Here is a 17,463-nt window from a genome sequence, read left to right as displayed (position 1 = left end):
TAGAACTTCATTTGTGTATAGGAAGACTCCTAGTATGAGGGATAAGGTAGTTAGAAGTGTTACTTTTGAGATCGAGAATCCTTTGATGAAAAGTATCGTTTTCTATAGATGTGGGATGTGCTTGATGTGTAGAAACAGTTCTTCAGTAACCAATAAGGTGGATTGTGTTATTGTTAATCAACAACCTTATCGGATTAATCAATTCATTACTTGTAATATGATTAATATTATATATGTCATAGTAAGTACATGTAACTCTCTATATGTAGGGAAGACCACCAGACCTTTGAAAGTTATAGTGAGAGAACATGTGTATAACATTCGTAAAGGGCTGGAAACACATACCCTTTCTGAATACTTTAGGAGAATTCATGCCTGTAATCCTAGGGAAATCAAAAGATTTTGGTAATGGAACAAATTGAGAATTATTGGAGGTGTGTATCACAATGTGGAACAAATTGCTTTTCTTGGTCTCTTTTCATGGCATGATCTTTAAAACTGTGTCATCTTTCACCCCTCCACCAACACAAACATTTTTCCACATTGCACCTGCATTACTCCACTCACCTCTAGTTAACACCCATTAACTGCTGTCCTACTTATTATCTCTGACAAGTACAACCTCCACCTGTCGCCAGAAAAAAAAAAGTCACACATCTTACAATCCCCTTGACTATCTTTCTCTCACTCTGCTTCTATTAGCTGGTGATATATCACCTAATCCAGGTCCCCCACACTCCTCACACACACATACATCAGAGCACTACCATTCTATAGCGAACCTCAAACACATCACCTGTCTCCCCTCTCTTCCAAAGTCCTTTAAATGTGCCCTCTGGAATGCATGCTTTGTTTGTAACAAACTTACCTCCATTCATGATCTCTTCTTCTCAAAAAACCTCAACCTTCTGGCAATAACAGAAACATGGCTCATGCAATCAGACACTGCCTCACCTGCAGCACTTTCACATGGTGGCCTCCATCTCACCCACACCTCCAGACCTGAAGGCAGACAAGGTGGTGGGGTTGGACTACTTCTCTCCCCACAGTGCACGTTTACAGCTCTACCAAATGTCCCATCACTCACGTTCACATCTTTTGAAGTACATGCTATTCGCATTTTTAATGCACTCTCTCTACGTGTTGCGGTGATCTATCGTCCCCCTGGAGTACACCAACAATTTATTGAGGATTTCTCTGCATGGCTCCCTCACTTCTTATCTTCAGACATCCCCACCATCATCATGGGTGATTTCAACATCCCCATTGATAACCCACCTTCCAAAGCTGCTTCCAAACTACTCTCTCTAACCTCCTCACTTGACCTCTCCCAGTGGATTGAATCATCTACTCATAAGGATGGCCACTGCCTTGATCTTGTTTTCTCTAGACTATGCTCAGTTTCTAATTTTCTTAACACACCCTTCCCTCTCTCAGATCATCACCTTATCAGCTACTCACTCACCCCCACTGCTCTAACCTCTCTACTGTCTAACTCTACCAAGCCTCCTCATACCCGCATAAATCTGAATTCTATTAATCTTCAACAATTTTCCACCTCTCTCCAACACCTTCTCTCCCCTATCTCTACATTCTCATCCCCTGAGATGGCAGTACCCCATTTTCACCAAACCTTAGAAACGGCCCTTGATCAAGTGGCTCTAGCGACACTACATACTACACGTCGACTTCGATGTCAACCGTGGCACACTAAAGCAACACGAAATCTTCAAAAACTGTCCCGTAAAGCAGAACGTCACTGGCGTAAATCTCGCACCTCTAATGACTTCTTCACATATACTTCTATCTACCACTCCTATCGAAAAGCTCTGGACACGGCAAAACAAACATACTTCAAATCTCTTATCTATGCTCAGGCTTCTAACCCCAAACGCCTTTTCAATACATTTAAATATCTTCTCAATCCTCCCACCCCGAACCCTCCATCCACTATCAGTGCCCAGGATCTTGCTTCCTACTTCAAGGACAAGATTGACAAGATCAGACTAGAAATGGTATCCTCTTCCTTGACAAGCAATCAGCTCAATTCCTTCCCACTACCCTCTGACACCCTCTCTTCATTTGACCCCACAAATGAATAGGAAATTTCTACACTCTTCTTATCTTCCTACTCTACCTCCTGTCCTCTTAAACCTATTCCCTCGCAAATTGGTAGATCCCTGTCTTCTGTGCTCATTTCACCTCTAACTCAAATCTGTAATCTCTCGCTCTCTACTGGCATCTTTCCTTCACTATACAAGCATGCAATGATTACTCCTAATCTAAAAAAACAAAATTCCGACCCAAACTCTCTATCAAATTACCGTCCCATCTCTCAGCTGCTGTGCCCCTCCAAGCTTCTAGAGAGACTTGCCTACACTCACCTCAAACGCTTTCTTTCCGCTAACAACCTGTTGGATCCTCTTCAGTCTGGCTTTCGTTCCCAACACTCCACAGAGACTGCGTTGACCAAGGTTGTCAATGATCTGATCACTGCTAAAACTGAACGCAATTACTCTCTCCTAATTCTCCTGGATCTCTCAGCTGCATCTGACACCGTTGACCACTCTCTTCTCCTGCAAACGCTGCAATCCCTAGGGCTTCAAGACACTGTTCTATCCTGGTTCTCATCCTACCTTTCTAATCGCTCTTTCACTGTTAATTTCTCTGGAGCCACCTCTGCTCCACTTCCCTTATCAGTTGGAGTACCACAAGGCTCATTGCTAGGTCCTCTGCTGTTCTCTATCTATACCACTTCTCTTGGAAATCTAATAAGTTCCTTTGGCTTTCAGTATCATCTCTATGCGGATGATACCCAAATCTATCTATCCTCTCCTGATCTCTCGACATCTGTGTTGTCCCATGTAACTGACTGTCTTTCTGCCATTTCATCTTGGATGTCCTCTCGCCAACTCAAACTTAATCTTTCTAAAACAGAGTTAATAATATTCCCACCTGCCAACAAGAGCATACCTGACATTTCTATCTCTGTTGATAACATGACCATAAATCCCACCCCACAAGCTCGCTGCCTAGGTGTAATCCTTGACTCACACCTATCCTTTGTTCCCCACATTGACTCTATATCTAAATCCTGCTACATGCATCTAAAGAACATTTCTAGAATTCGCACATATCTCACGCAAGACACTGCAAAAACCTTAATTCATGCACTCACCATCTCCCGCATTGACTATTGCAATTCCCTCCTTACTGGTCTTCCCAAAAACAGACTCAAACCTCTACAATCTATTTTGCACGCTGCGGCAAGACTGATTTTCCTTGCAAATCGTTCTACTCTATGGAATTCTCTCCCTCGCACAGTAAGACTCTCCTCTGGTCTACAAACTTTCAAGTGTTCTCTGAAAACCTACCTCTTCAGACAAGCTTATAATATTCCTCAGCCACCCTCTTAACCTCGCTACCTTTAGCCTGTTACACAGTTTCACGCGGGACGGCTGCCCCCTGACCAACATTGTTGTGTGACGGGTTCATTTAGCTTATGAGTCACTTTTACCTTTGCAGTCTGGCTGGGCCAAATTGCAAAATGTAGACTTAACCTCATGTGTCAATCTCCCATTGTCCCATAGATTGTAAGCTTGCGAGCAGGGCCTTCTCACCTCTTTGTTTGTTTTACTCAGTTTGTTTATTAGTTTATTATGTTTGTCCCCAATTGTAAAGCGCTACGGAATATGTTGGCGCTATATAAATAAATGATGATGATGATGATGAAGGTGTAAAAACGTAACCCAAAGATTAGCGAAATCTGAAATGCGATGGATCCATCCGTTCAAGACTCTAGTCCTTAGTGTCTGAATACAGATTTTGAACTGAAATGGTTTATATAATTTAGTTCTATTATTGGCCGTCATTGAGGGAATTACTAGGTTGTTATGATGAGGATATATGATGATCCTAATGTGGGGTTGTTTTATGCACTCTATGTATTCTTAATATTTATTTTATTACATTATATTTTATTATATGAGTAACTTGAAATTGCGAGACAAGTTTGTAAATGGCATCTGTGGCAATATTATATACTAATTATCTTGTTTTATTACAACTTATCACCATTTGGAGATGTATCGCTGTATCTGGTCAGTGACCTCTGTTGACAGCTATGGATTTTAAATTTCCCCGAATGTCAAGCTAAGAGCCGTTTTGTATATACTGCTTATGGGCAAATCAATGCTGATCAAGTCTCAATTAGGATAAGAACTATCCTGTAGTCTGGATCGAGTAGTGTCATCTGACTTGTAAAAGCCAGTACTACACAGCTGTCTGGCACTTAAGGATTCAAAAACTGTGCTGCATTCTGATGATCCGCTACCTTGAGAAAGTTTCCGGATTTAGGAATTGAAATGTGTTAGTGAGTAGGAGCATATTTTCATTACCACTCTGGACTGAGCGGCCATGGATCTTCGGGCAGAGCTGTAACATGGCCATTTACCATCTACTCCCCTGTGAGATGCGATGACACTCAGAATTTTCTGATACGAATGTAGAGGGCTTGTGCTCTCAGACTATGTTTTTAATGTAGGCATTGTTAGTGCCTCTTTGTAATAAATGATAATACACTATATCTATTACTCCTTTTGCATTTATGTGGGGAGTCTTTGGAGGTCCTGTGAAGAGGGGATCCTAATAAGGAGATCATCCCAGTTTCTAATTGATGTGCCGGATTAACAGAGTAATCCTGTAAACATAATATCCTGAGGGGGGGTTTTACCCCACGCGGTGAATTGATTGGGAGGAGTTGCTCGCGAGTGCTGTGCACGTGGATAAAGGGTATATTTCTGTGTGACTTCCTTTCATTTATGTTGTGCTATTCCGTGCAATATTACCCTATGTCAATATTTTTTGAGTCCCCTTGCAGTACTTTGCTGGATTGAAGACCATTATACCTATTATGAGGGGTTCACCATCTGTCAGATTCTTGAGCAATTAGCGCCATAAGGTATACTTTTACATATTTTCCAGCTTTTTAGGAAGTCGCGCACTTCGGGCAGCTTTTTTATTTCATTTCTGCTTATCCCTGTTATTCATTATTTTGTTTGATTACCCATTGTGACTGGATCATGTATAAATAACTTATGGTATGAATTTATTTAAAGGAAATAGCGCAGGGTGCTTATTTATATAATTGCCAATGCACTTACTTTTGATATTGTGTATATTTTGAGAAAGGAAATCGTTATTTCTGAGACCTGGGTAAAAAATTGTGCTTCTTCTGTTTTACCCTTGCTAAAGGAAATACCTTATTTCTGATGTATATATCTGATACAATGAGCCTTTGTTTAGAAAGTCTGATGTGTATTGTGATGTGGGGAAATGAGGTGTTGGAGGTTTATACCTTTCTTTGGGAATGTGTATTCTGCAACTGTTAGAACAAAAGGTCTCATGCTTCTCAGGCCTTTTGATGTGTGAGGCCTTTTGAAGACCGGAAGGGTTAATTAAGACCTTGCTACTAGATTTCCTGTGTCTAAAAACAAGATGCAGGACATCACTGAATTTGTAAGATATCACAGATACGTGTAAATATTGTTAGCTGTGCAATGCATGTAAATATATGTTTTGGTAAGCAGGTTACATCCTGATTCTAAAAATAGCCTGTGTCCAAATCTGTATAAAAAGCACTGTCCTGTACACTGAAATGTATCATTCTGATGGTCCATCTGACCTGACCACTGATACCTTTAATCAGTGGAACTGTCCTTGTCAGGGCACCTGAGCGAAATAAAACATCACTCTTTGCTTCCAGACCCTGCTTGACAACTTCTTCAATATTTCTGTAATCCTGTGACCTGCAGATTAGACCCTAAATCTAATCCGTTCACTGGCTGTTCCTGAGGTTGGACCCAGCTCTCCAATACCACCGCTCTGCCACTACCCTGCAGCTCTGGTCAGTGTGATAGGCCAGGGGGAATCCATCCACAGCAATCCTGATCCATAGTAAGAATACCGGAGTTACCAGCACAAGTGTACCAGCACAGGAGTCCACTAGCAGTGACAGTTACCCAGAAGGAACGTGGTTCTGAGTGCCATAAAGGAGCTCACTGGTGGCAGCATTTTAAGCTCCTCCTACTGCGGCAAGAGGGCACATTTGGGATAACATAAGGGAACTGTGGCAAAGTAAGCGCAGCCAGTTCCCAGCAACAACAGACAGAGTGGCATAGGCGGTCCATCCTGTCACACCCATTTTTTATCATTTGCCCAAAATTCACAAGTCACTTTCACATCCCCCTGGGCGCCCTATAATTTCAGGTATTGGTTCATTCACTTCTAATTTATCTTAATATGTAGATCTTTTTTTTTGTAAAAATATGCTTTGTCACTTAGATCTCACATTAGAGATACAATGCACATTTTACAATTAGTGAAAGATATTGTGTGGCAGCTGGCTTATGGGTTTCTGACTCTAGATGTACAGGCCTTATATACCTATATTCCTCATCTGGCTGGTATAACGGCAATAAAAAAGTATTTGAAAGAGACTGTCACTCACCGGACCATGAGTGCCTCTGCGCTGGTGCATGGCTCCCTAGCCTTTCTGCCGGCACCTATCCTGAACCGCGGCCATCCGCCATCCTGATGGACTGCGCATGCGCAGCACCCAAGAACTCTTGTGACTGTTGCTTTTAATCCAAATTGGTTGATCAGGCAACTCCCTATTTAAGGCACCTGTGTGCATTACCTCATTGCCTGATCTTGGAGTCTCATTCCCTGTGAGTCTCTGAAGGTGTTCCCTGTGTTCTACTAGTGTCTTCAGTTTCCTGCTGATTCCTGATCTACTCATTGCTGGTTTCCATACCCGCTACTATCTTCTGTGTACTACTAGTGTCTTCAGTTCCTGTGGATTCCCTGTGCTACTCATCGCTGGTTTCCATACCTGCTACAGTCTCCTGTTTCCTGCTTGTGTCCTCAGCTGGACTCTGATTACCGGATCTACTCACCTGTGGTTCCTACACTCGTCTCTGCCGTCCAACGTCTCTGCAGTTCCTGCATCTCCCTGTGGACAGACTGTTCTACTGAATAGCGGTATGCCTATCTGTTATTGACTTTCTACGTTTACTCTGCATATCCGCTAGGACAAGTTTCCACGCTCAGCAGCGGTATCCATACCCGCTATAGACTGTTATTGTTACGCTGCATACCTGTTTGGAATTAACTGTACTACTCAGTCGTTATATGCATAACTGTGATTGACTATCCATTATTGGCCTGCATATCTGTGCTGAGCAAGTCTCTACCAAGCAGCGCCACACGTACCGTTATATTGACTTTGTTGGATACGCTGCATACCTATTGGGATCAAGTTCCTCTGTGCTCTCAGTGTCTGCATCCTATTATCTTTGTATGCTTCCACTCATCAACACTTGTACACATCCTCACCTATTAAGCAGTGGTACAACTTGCTATACGCAGACCACTGACTTCCCCGCTACCTACCTGCATCTGGACAAGTCTCTTCTCCATAAGCAGTGGTACAACTTGCTATACGCAGACCACTGACTTCCCTGCTACCTCCCTGCATCTACTCACGTCCATCCTGATCTCCGTGTTCAAATCTGCCTTTCCATTATATCAGCTAGTCGCTGATTCTTTGACCAAAGATTGTTGCAAGTCACTGACTTTCCTATTATTTATTGGCATTCTCTCTCCATCTGCTGTGATATATGTTCCGCTAGTCACCCTGCTACCAGTGGACCGTTGTGTGAACTTCACTACACTGGTAAGCCCAGTCATCTGGTGAAATCCTGGGCAAGACTCCTAGTGGCCGTGACAGAGACACAGATGTTTGACCTGGTCAGCAAAAATTTCTCCTCTATGCCATCCAATTCATACTTACCCACAAGTCCATTCACTATTTGCATTTTATGAGAATGGCCATGGAGACCAGGTTCGCCCCGAACTATGCTAACCTCTACATGGGGGAGTTAGAGGACAACTGCGTGTGAGGGGGAACGTTCGGGAAGAACCTGGTCTTCTATGGCCGTTATAGATATCTTTTCATCATCTGGAATGGGGGTGAGGAACTAGGACGGGACTTTGTCACTTATCTCAACACTAACCCATATCATTTAAAATGTACACATCAGTATAGTTCGCATTCTTAACTTCCTTGATGTCACCCTTTCAGTGAGTGATGGTACTATCAAATCTGTAAATAATAAAATATTGATAGATTCCAGTTCATTTTTGCACTACACAAGTAGTCATTACTAATATGCCCAAAAGTAAAATGAATAGATTAAGAAGAAACTGTACTTTTATTGAAGACTTTAAGACACAAGCCGACATTATGCATAATAATGGTCTACCTTCCTTTATTTCTAAATTTAATAGCAAATCATATATGGTTAGAAATATTGTTACCAGAAATTATAAGGTCCTTCAACAAGACCATATTTTAGGAAAAAATTTGAAACCAGTTCCTAGAGTTACTTTCAAGAAGAAGAATCTCAAAAATCTCTTAGCCCCTAGTCTTTTGAGAAAAACAACTTTTCACAACAATACTGATAAAGAAGGAAATATCCCATGGACGCTACCTAAAATTAGCGAATTTTACAGATGTAATAAAAATATTTGTCTAACTTGTAATTTATTGGAAAATGGAAAGAAAGTTATTAATGCTACAAGTAATTAGTCTGAATTCAAAATTGCGCAATTTATACATTCATTCGATTAATACGAAAACATACGCCTCTCTGATCTTTTATATATCATCATTTTAGATTAGTGGCCCTTTACTCCTTAATCATTTTTGTCTTCCGTACTGATCCTTCCATCCCCTTTTTCTATGTCTCTCACTCCTTAGGCCCCTTATTTCTCCCCAACTTTTGAGACCTACTGTTTGATCTGAGTCACATGAAATATAAGCCATTCTTATTGAATTGTTATGATTTTGTAAGGTTTTCATTTCGGAATTTTCCCTTCTATGTGGTTTAGCCGGTGTACTATTCATTAGATTATTATTATTAAGTATTTTTGTATGTTGTCATTATCTATTTGTCAGGTGCCGCCTCCGCACCTCCGCTGGGTGCCGGAGACGGACACCTTCTGCCCGGAAGGAACGTCCCGTTGCTAAGCAACGGGACGCGATCACGTGACCGCGGCGCTCGCGCATGCGCGATGCGCCGATTCGGTTGCCTGGCAACCCAGACGCTTCTCCGGCGATCAGCTGAGACTGATCGCCGGAACTTCATCATGAGGACTTCCTGCCAGCCACTATTTAAACTCCACTCTGGCACCATTTGAGTGCCAGAGTATTGGTTCCACCTGCTCCAGCTATTAGTTTGTTTACAGTTCCTGACCTCCTGTGTATTTGACTCCTTGGCTTGTTTGACCTCTCTTCCAGATATCCCCTGTACTTCGTTGCCTGCACTGGTATTGACCTTTTGACCGTTCCTGACTACTCTCTTGCCTTTTCCTCGTGGTACCTCGCTTCCTTGGTTTCGACTCGGCCTGTCTGACTACCCTCTAATCGCTGCACTGGTGACTTCCCGGGAGAACCGCGACCTGCACATCGCATGCAGCGAAGCCCAAACCTCCTTGCGGGGGTTCCTGGTGAACACCGGTGGTGTGTTAGACTCCGCGCCTCTCAGGTTAGTTGCATTAATACCAGTCAGTGATATTTCCTGCATAAAGTGTGACACTATTTATCTGAATTAATATTGTAGGCGAAGTCAGATCCTAATTAAATTTAGTTTTATATATTTTTTTTATTGTTTAGTAGGATACTTATTGAGATCTATTTATTATGTGTGCACACCAGGTAGCTACTAAAGAGTTAATAAATCGTTTCTCTGGAGTTATATGCTAAGTGAGAAAACTCCCATATGTTTGTGATCAAGTGTTTAGCGAGTGACCAATCAAAGGTCAGTTGATAGCTTTATAAAGACATAAAGTTCGCTATAGACGGACAAAACGCTATAGCTATATAACTATTGTCCACCTTCTCCCGCCATGACTTTAGGAAAGGAACTCATTTTGAGAGGAACTTGTACTGGAGGAATCAATTTCTGCCTGGGCAGCTTAGTGGTGCGAATCTATTCTAGCGTGACTGTCAGGAACAACTTAATACCGAGGAGCAGCATTCGGCATACACAACGTACAAAATGTGAAAGGTATCGCTCTTTTTATTCCTAATTATTCACAATAGCCAGAGTATTCAGTGGCTGCCTTTACCCGGAGTTTCACCTGCTGGTTTATTGGAACTGTTCTATGAGATTTATATGGTACTACATGTCATATGGGACGTCCTTCCCTTATAGAGTACTAATGTGATACAAAATCCTCATGTTAGTCTGGATCCTTAAGACTTTTCTCTTATGATTAGAATTACATGTTTGTGATTTAACTATTTATGACAAATTTAGATATTTAGGGGGGTATTCAAATGTTCGGCTTGACGGCTGAAATACTCGCGCTCGAAAACTATTACCGTTAATATGGTAATTACTCGCTGAATTTCAGCTCGCAGCTGGGAGCTGCGAGCTGAAATTTAGCGAGTAAATTACTGTATGAACGGTTTTTAAGCGCAATTTTACTGTATTAACGGTAATAGTTTTAGAGCGTGAGTTTTTCGTCCGTCAAGCCGAACAATTGAATACCCCCCTTTGTCTCTTCTTAATTTAAGTCCATTATAATACACTGTGGTGTTACTGCAATATATATCAATGTATCTGTTTTTATGAGATTCAACATTTGTGCACAATCTATAACTAGCATCCATATATGTTTTTATTGTTTTCTAGTAGGATATTAAATTATATTCTTTAATTGGATTGGTTCCCTCCCATTATTAACATTACAATTATGTACTTTATATTTATCTATCACCACCTTGATAACCTGTTTTGTACTGGTACTTTTTCCTTGATCCTTTGTTTAGTTTTGGGCTTTTACTCCCCGTCCTCTAGCTGCAGTAAGGTCTAGGTAGGTGGCTAAACATTCACTTACAGCGCCTTATATTTGTACTTTTTTTGCAATATACATACTTCAAGTAAATCCATGCTCTTCGAGAAATTCTTATTGGTACCGCACAACCAATTTTTAGATATTGTTAATTTTTTTAGTCTTTGAAAAATACATGACATTACTTAGTCAGACCAGGTAATAATAGAAGCTACTTCTGCCAACTAGATTATGTGAAAGGGAAGGGCCAGTGGAAATTAAACAATTCCTTATATCTAGACTCCCTATTTTGGTCTGAAACTGGCACGGACTCCATTTTTTGGTGTGAAACTTAGAGCTTGTCGTCTTTTTACAAAACCACACCTTGGGCATTTCCTATATTAATTGGTGGGATGATCATAAACTTAATTTGCAACATACTAGTATTGCATACAGTGTGATTGGAAAAATATAGGTGTGCCAAGGTGAAGGCATGTTCCCACGGGCTAAAAGACTGTAACGATACTGGTGGTATTATCTGAAGCCGAATAGCCGAGTAGATATCCAGAGAGTAGTCAGTCGTTTGCCGGATTGGTACAAAAGCGGGTAGTCAGTCGTTTGCCGGGTCGGTACACAAGCTGTTAGTCAGACGTTTGCCGGGTCGGTACACAAGCAGGTAATCACAGATGCAAGGTAGAGGAACAGGTAGCAGGAGCTGAGCTAGCAGAATACTCAAGCATATGTCTGAACCAGGAAGTGCCATTTATAGGCCCAAACAGGAAACGGGATCCAAGATGGTTTCTCTTCGATTCCAAACTGGCCATCTTGGATAAGGGCAAATCTAAGGGCAAGTTTGCAAATACAGAGGACTCTAGTGGTCGGAGGTGCAAATGTCAAAGAAATTCCTTACAAAGACATGACTAGTCAATACGAGAAATCTCTTATATACAGTTCATGTGTGGGAAGCTCGGTAGCTTAGTGGTTAGCACTTCTGCCTCACAGCACTGGGATCATGAGTTCGCTTCCCTACCATGGCATCAAACTCCAAAAACCTACTAGTAGGTTAATTGGTTACTACTAAATTGACCTTAGTCTCTCTTGGTCTGGGTGTTAGGGAATTTAGACTGTGAGCTCCAATGGGGCACAGACACATGTGAGCGAGTTCTCTGTACAGCGCTGCGGAATAAGTGGAATTATATTAATTAATGATGATGGCTTCATACTATGAGTATGAAAACATGCCCTGCATGTTATTAATGAGAATGTTGAATTATTTTCTGTCTGATGACTTCCAGCATAAACACTTTATTTTATATAACACTTAGGGGGGTATTCAATTGTTAGCGTTAACGAGAAAAAATGAGCGCTCAAAAAATCTTAGCGTTAATACGGTAATTACTCGTGAAATTTCAGCTCGCAGCCCCCTGAGCGGCGAGCTGAAATTCCGCGAGTAAACTACCGTATTAACGCTTTTCGAGCGCAATATTACTGTATAAACGGTAATATTTTTTGAGCGCTTGTTTTTTCCCGTTAACGCTAACAATTGAATACCCCCTTACTATTTTATAAAAAATAAACATATATATGTGTTTTAATATTTTTCTCAATTTACCTATATTTTTAACTTTATTTTTTATATTTAGATCCAGTAGGTTAGGTCTGCAATCTTTCTCCTATCGGCAAAGGGATTGAATTATATGAATCCCTATTAATGATTGCACATAGAAGCTACTGAAAAGTCCCATGGTGTGAAATATGTCTGAAAAGGAATTGTATGATTCCATATGGAATGCAGGTGACATGCATGGTACACTTCTGGTTCAAACTCATTAGCATCTATATTAAAAAGAAAAAATTTGGTTAAAGTATAAAATAAAATTATACTTTTTTCTTGTTAAGCTGATATATTGCAAGCTTTTGCGACTACTTAGGTAAACAAAGTGGAACTACAGAATTCCACTTCCACATTGAGTATTCCCCTCCGCTCTATACTCAATGCGGCCGCAAGACTCATCTACCTCTCACGCCGCTCCTCCTCTGCCTCCCCTCTCTGCCTTGCCCTACACTGGCTCCCCTTCCCCTACAGAATTCTTTTCAAACGCCTCACCACCACTTACAAGGCTCTCTCCCACTCTACTGCCCCTTATATCTCTAACCTCCTCTCCATTCACACTCCCACCCGCTCCCTGCGCTCGGCCAATGACTGCCGCCTCTCCTCCACTCTGATCACCTCTTCCCATTCCAGAATCCAGGACTTTTCCCGTGCAGCCCCCCTTCACTGGAATGACCTCCCTCACTCCATCCACCTCTCTCCTACTCTGTGCTCCTTCAAACGTGCACTCAAAACTCACCTCTTTCTCAAAGCCTACCAACCATCCACTTAACCCATATCTCCTCTGCTCATTCTCCCATTCCCTCAACTGGCTCCTCTTGTGCCTGGTCTGTTTAACCCTCCCTTTAGGATGTAAGCTCGCTTGAGCAGGGCCCTCTTCCCTCCTGTCTCCTTACCCGTACTTCTGCTCCGTGTCTATTGCATCTGCCTGCCTGAAGTTTCTCAAGTATTGGTACTTTTGTTTATTGTTCTGTACTGTTATACCCTGTATAGTCTACTGTTTGTACTATGTGCGGCGCTGCGGAAACCTTGTGGCGCCTAACAAATAAATGATAATAATAATAATACAGAATGGTTCAGATGTAAAAATAACAACCTACACTATGTTTGCAGAAATAGATCGCTGATGTAAAGGATGGTTTCGAGGATTATAGCGCAGACCCCCGTGCTTTTTAGTTGGCTCTCATGCTTAGTAATAATTTGACACTCAGTGTAATCAGTTCCTTGATGTAGTATAAAACATATGCAGCGGTTACCTGTATCAAATGTAGCAGTATATTCCCTTTTAGAAATATATATATTTTAAAAAATTCCTTGCCTGTCATTACTACGCAGAACCTTCACTTCCTCAGAACTCAACAATTTGTTTTGTTAATGTTTACTTATATTTTCCAATTCTGTTCTCATGTGCTTCTGCTATTAACCAAATGTTGCATTGGTCTTGTTTATGAAATTTAATAAACAGAAATAAAAAAATTACTTGCCTAGTAGGTTCAAAAACACCATAGATCAAGGTGGAAAATGACCAATGGGTTATCTTAACCCCTTAAATGCCAAGAAGTGGGACTCCTTAGCACATTAGGGGGTCACATAGAGGATGAGTTCCATTGGTCCTTAACACTCAACTTGTTAAATCCTGATTAAAGACTTTTATCAAAGACCTTTTTAAGAACATTTTCAAATTCCTCCACTCCTATAGAAACTGTATAAGTAATATGTATACTGTAGTACATATGAATGAAAACTGTATCTCCTTGCAAAATAGAACATAAATGTGGACACCTTTTTCAGAGCCTATAAGCACTGATAACCAGGCAGAACTTACCTTCTTTAACATTTTGCCCACTGCTTTCAGTTCTTCAGCTCTTTTCTTTTTTCCTTCCTGTTCCAGTTTCTGTATTTTGACTTTATCACCAATTCCAAACTGCCATTTCAAATTCTGAAAAGTGATTGAAAATGTTTTTGAAGTGAGAGGATTGAAGACAGTTATCTGGTCATTGTGCTTCATTAATTCAACACATGGAGGTGTGTGCCAAAGAATTATGTTTTTTATTTATTTATTTTTTATTGTAATGAAGCCCTGCTCCAAAAAAAGATCAAGGCTTCAGGATTAGTTATCACTGCAAAGGATAGTGAATAGTATGGTTGCTCTTGGGGCTTTGGTGGAGATAGTGACAGAAAATGAATGAAGCATACATTGAAAAGAAGAAGGGTAAAAAAATTGTGCAGCAGTGCAAATAGTGTAAAGACAGACATGTAGGACAAATGTGTGACAAAATATTAGTATAGAGTGTGATTTAACTTACATGCTTTAAAAGAGTATTTTTCCCACAGAGGTAGCAGGCTGACAGCTCTACAGTAACATCAATCATCAGAGCAGCTGATGAGAACTCCCTTTTAAAGTGAAGGTGGAAGTGTCATCTGCCCATCAAGCTAGGGCTGAGGGATGAGTATCAAGTATAAAAACCTGCCTGTTTCATTATTCAGGGTGAAAGATGCTGAATAAGTTGGCTGGGGTCTAGATAGTTGGTCTCACCAGCTTGGGACACCAGAAAGTGTGTGGAATATGTTGTCTACCACTCTGGCAATGAAGCAAAGTAAACAAACAAGAAGTTGTTCATGTCTGCATCAAGAGAATTGTGCTATATATATATATATATATATATATATATATATATATATATATATATTAGAGATGGGTGGGCTCGGTTCCCAGAGATCCGAACCCACCCGAACTTTGCCTATCCGAGTACCGAACCGAGCAGGCTCAGTACTCTCCCGCCCGTTCGGTATCGAAATCGAGGCAAAACGTCATTGTGACGTATTCGTATTTCAGAGCTCGGTTCTCGCGAGATTTGAAAAGCATAAATACCCGCCTCCAAAGCAATACATCGCCATTTGACAGAAGGAGAGAGCAGGGTTAGGTCGCAGGCTATATATCAGGGACAGAGCAATAATTTTACACATTATTGTTTCAATTCTATTATTACCAATTCTATTAGCAATTGTTAGAGCAGGAAGAGAGAAGGATAGAGGAGGCTTCTTTTTCAATTTTTTGCACTACAAGTGCTTTGGGGTGTCCCATATTCCCCAGTGTATTACACTAATTTTTTTGGCTGTCAAAAGTCATATTTGTCAGCAGTATCTATCTAATACAATATTTTGCACTACAAGTGCTTTGGGCTCATTAAAATGGATTCAAAGCAGTCCACATATGAGCAGAATCAGCAAGCAGGTGCTGCCACCAGTCCTGATGGTAGTGTTCCCAGTATGTCATCTGGTAAAGCCGATGTAAAAGTACATAGTCTTTTTAAATCAGGGAAAAAAACACACACCCCAAAAAAATTTACAGTGTTAAAGCGAAAAAGAAATGTAACTGAGGAAAAGTTAAGTGACGATAAAAAAAAAATTGCCAACATGCCATTCTACACATGCAGTGGCAAAGAAAGAATGAGGCCTTCGCCTTTCTCTATTAGTGGCAGATCAAAAAATCTTACCGAGCCTTCTTCCTGTACGGTCACTCGTGACCAAGCAAGACCAAGTAATTTGGAGTCTAAAAGTGGTGCACAACTACTGTTACGCGTGAAAGCCGAGCTGCAAGAAAACAGTAAGGCATTAGAGGATAATGTATGCTCTGAATCAGAAATGACAACAATCCCTGTGGAGAGTCCATCCACCAGTGGTATGTCTAATCGTGAGCATTCTGTTGGTGTACCCATAAAGAAGGGCCCTTTCAGCAGTTCTACTGATGTGTACCTGAACAGCCCGAGTGCAGCCGGTGATACACAAATTGAGGATGCCACTTTGGAATTAGAAGAGGATAAGGGGGAGATTTGTGTAAGTGACAAGGGCGCTAATGAGGATGTTGATGAGGATGTGGTTGTTTGTGTAAATCCTGCACCAGTGGCAGCAGTTCTGGCACATGACAGGAAAAAGGCCATTGTCATGCCTGGGCATAAAACAAAAAAATCCACTTTTTATGTGTGGAATTATTTATACCCAAATCCAAACAATTGTATAGCCAATAGTAGTGTATGTCAAGCCACAGTCAGTCGAGAGAGGGACCTTAACCATCTTGGAACCTCGTCTATGTTACGCCATTTGACGAGGGTTCATGGCAAAGTGTTGGGAAAAGCTGAAAGTTCTTCCAAAAAAACTACAAGCACTCCATCAGCTAGGACCCTTCGGTCACCGACATCCCGACGGCTACAAAATACACCCACGACACCATCCTCATCAACATCCTCAGTAGCGCTCGGAGTTAGCCCTGCATCCCACTTATTAAGGCTGGATGACTCCTGCACTAAAATTGATTCCTCTGAAGAAAGCGTTAGTCCCACTGCTGCTGCTGTTGCTACTGCTGGGGATGAATCCTTTTAAAAAAATCAATCGCACAGATTATTGGGAGTTTCCCTCCTTTCTTTTAATATCTATTTCCTTCATATTCTTCTCTTAGTAGAAATAAGAGGTGTGCTATCTAATAATACCAAAATATAGTAACTTTATAGAAAAAAGAAGAAAAGGTTGGTATTTGAAATAGATGGACTACAACTCTCCAGAGTCGTAGGAATATATTGTACCATACATTGAGTGTTAAAACTTAGCTTTTATTACATTCTAAAATAATAAGACTAGTGAAATACAAAGTGACTATAGTGCATAAAGTGATTTAAAAATGCACTGGAAGAACTCTTAATCCAGAATAATTGTTTATATATCATATAGATGAATATAGGAATAGCCCATATGATAGTGGGTCTTATACTACTTAATATATTACTAACTATCTCAGGTTTCTTCCTTCTGTAGTGATTCCAAAGACTACAATTCTCTATCTAGGAAGATAAGAGGTCTGATGATAATAATCCAGACCTCACTTGAGATTGTGAGATCAATTAGCACTAATTGGTTTAGTATGCAGTAAATAGCTATAAACCCCATGCTGCTGCTGG

The 17,463-nt window shown here is 40.9% G+C and overlaps 1 protein-coding gene across 2 annotated transcripts in view; it reads right to left on the bottom strand.

Moving 5' to 3' along the window:
- LOC142136854 (uncharacterized) overlaps positions 1-17,463 on the bottom strand; it is a 358,937-nt gene that overhangs the window by 160,302 nt on the left and 181,172 nt on the right. For both annotated transcript variants that reach the window (XM_075194706.1, XM_075194707.1), the window contains exon 12: positions 14,337-14,450. In XM_075194706.1, coding sequence (XP_075050807.1) covers positions 14,337-14,450 — 114 coding nt within the window. The remainder of the gene's footprint in view (positions 1-14,336; positions 14,451-17,463) is intronic.

This window comes from Mixophyes fleayi, chromosome 1, assembly GCF_038048845.1.
Source record: "Mixophyes fleayi isolate aMixFle1 chromosome 1, aMixFle1.hap1, whole genome shotgun sequence".
NCBI lineage: Eukaryota > Metazoa > Chordata > Amphibia > Anura > Limnodynastidae > Mixophyes > Mixophyes fleayi.
The sequence above is the reverse complement of the archived record's forward strand: the minus strand, read 5'-3'. Positions and strand labels throughout refer to the sequence as shown.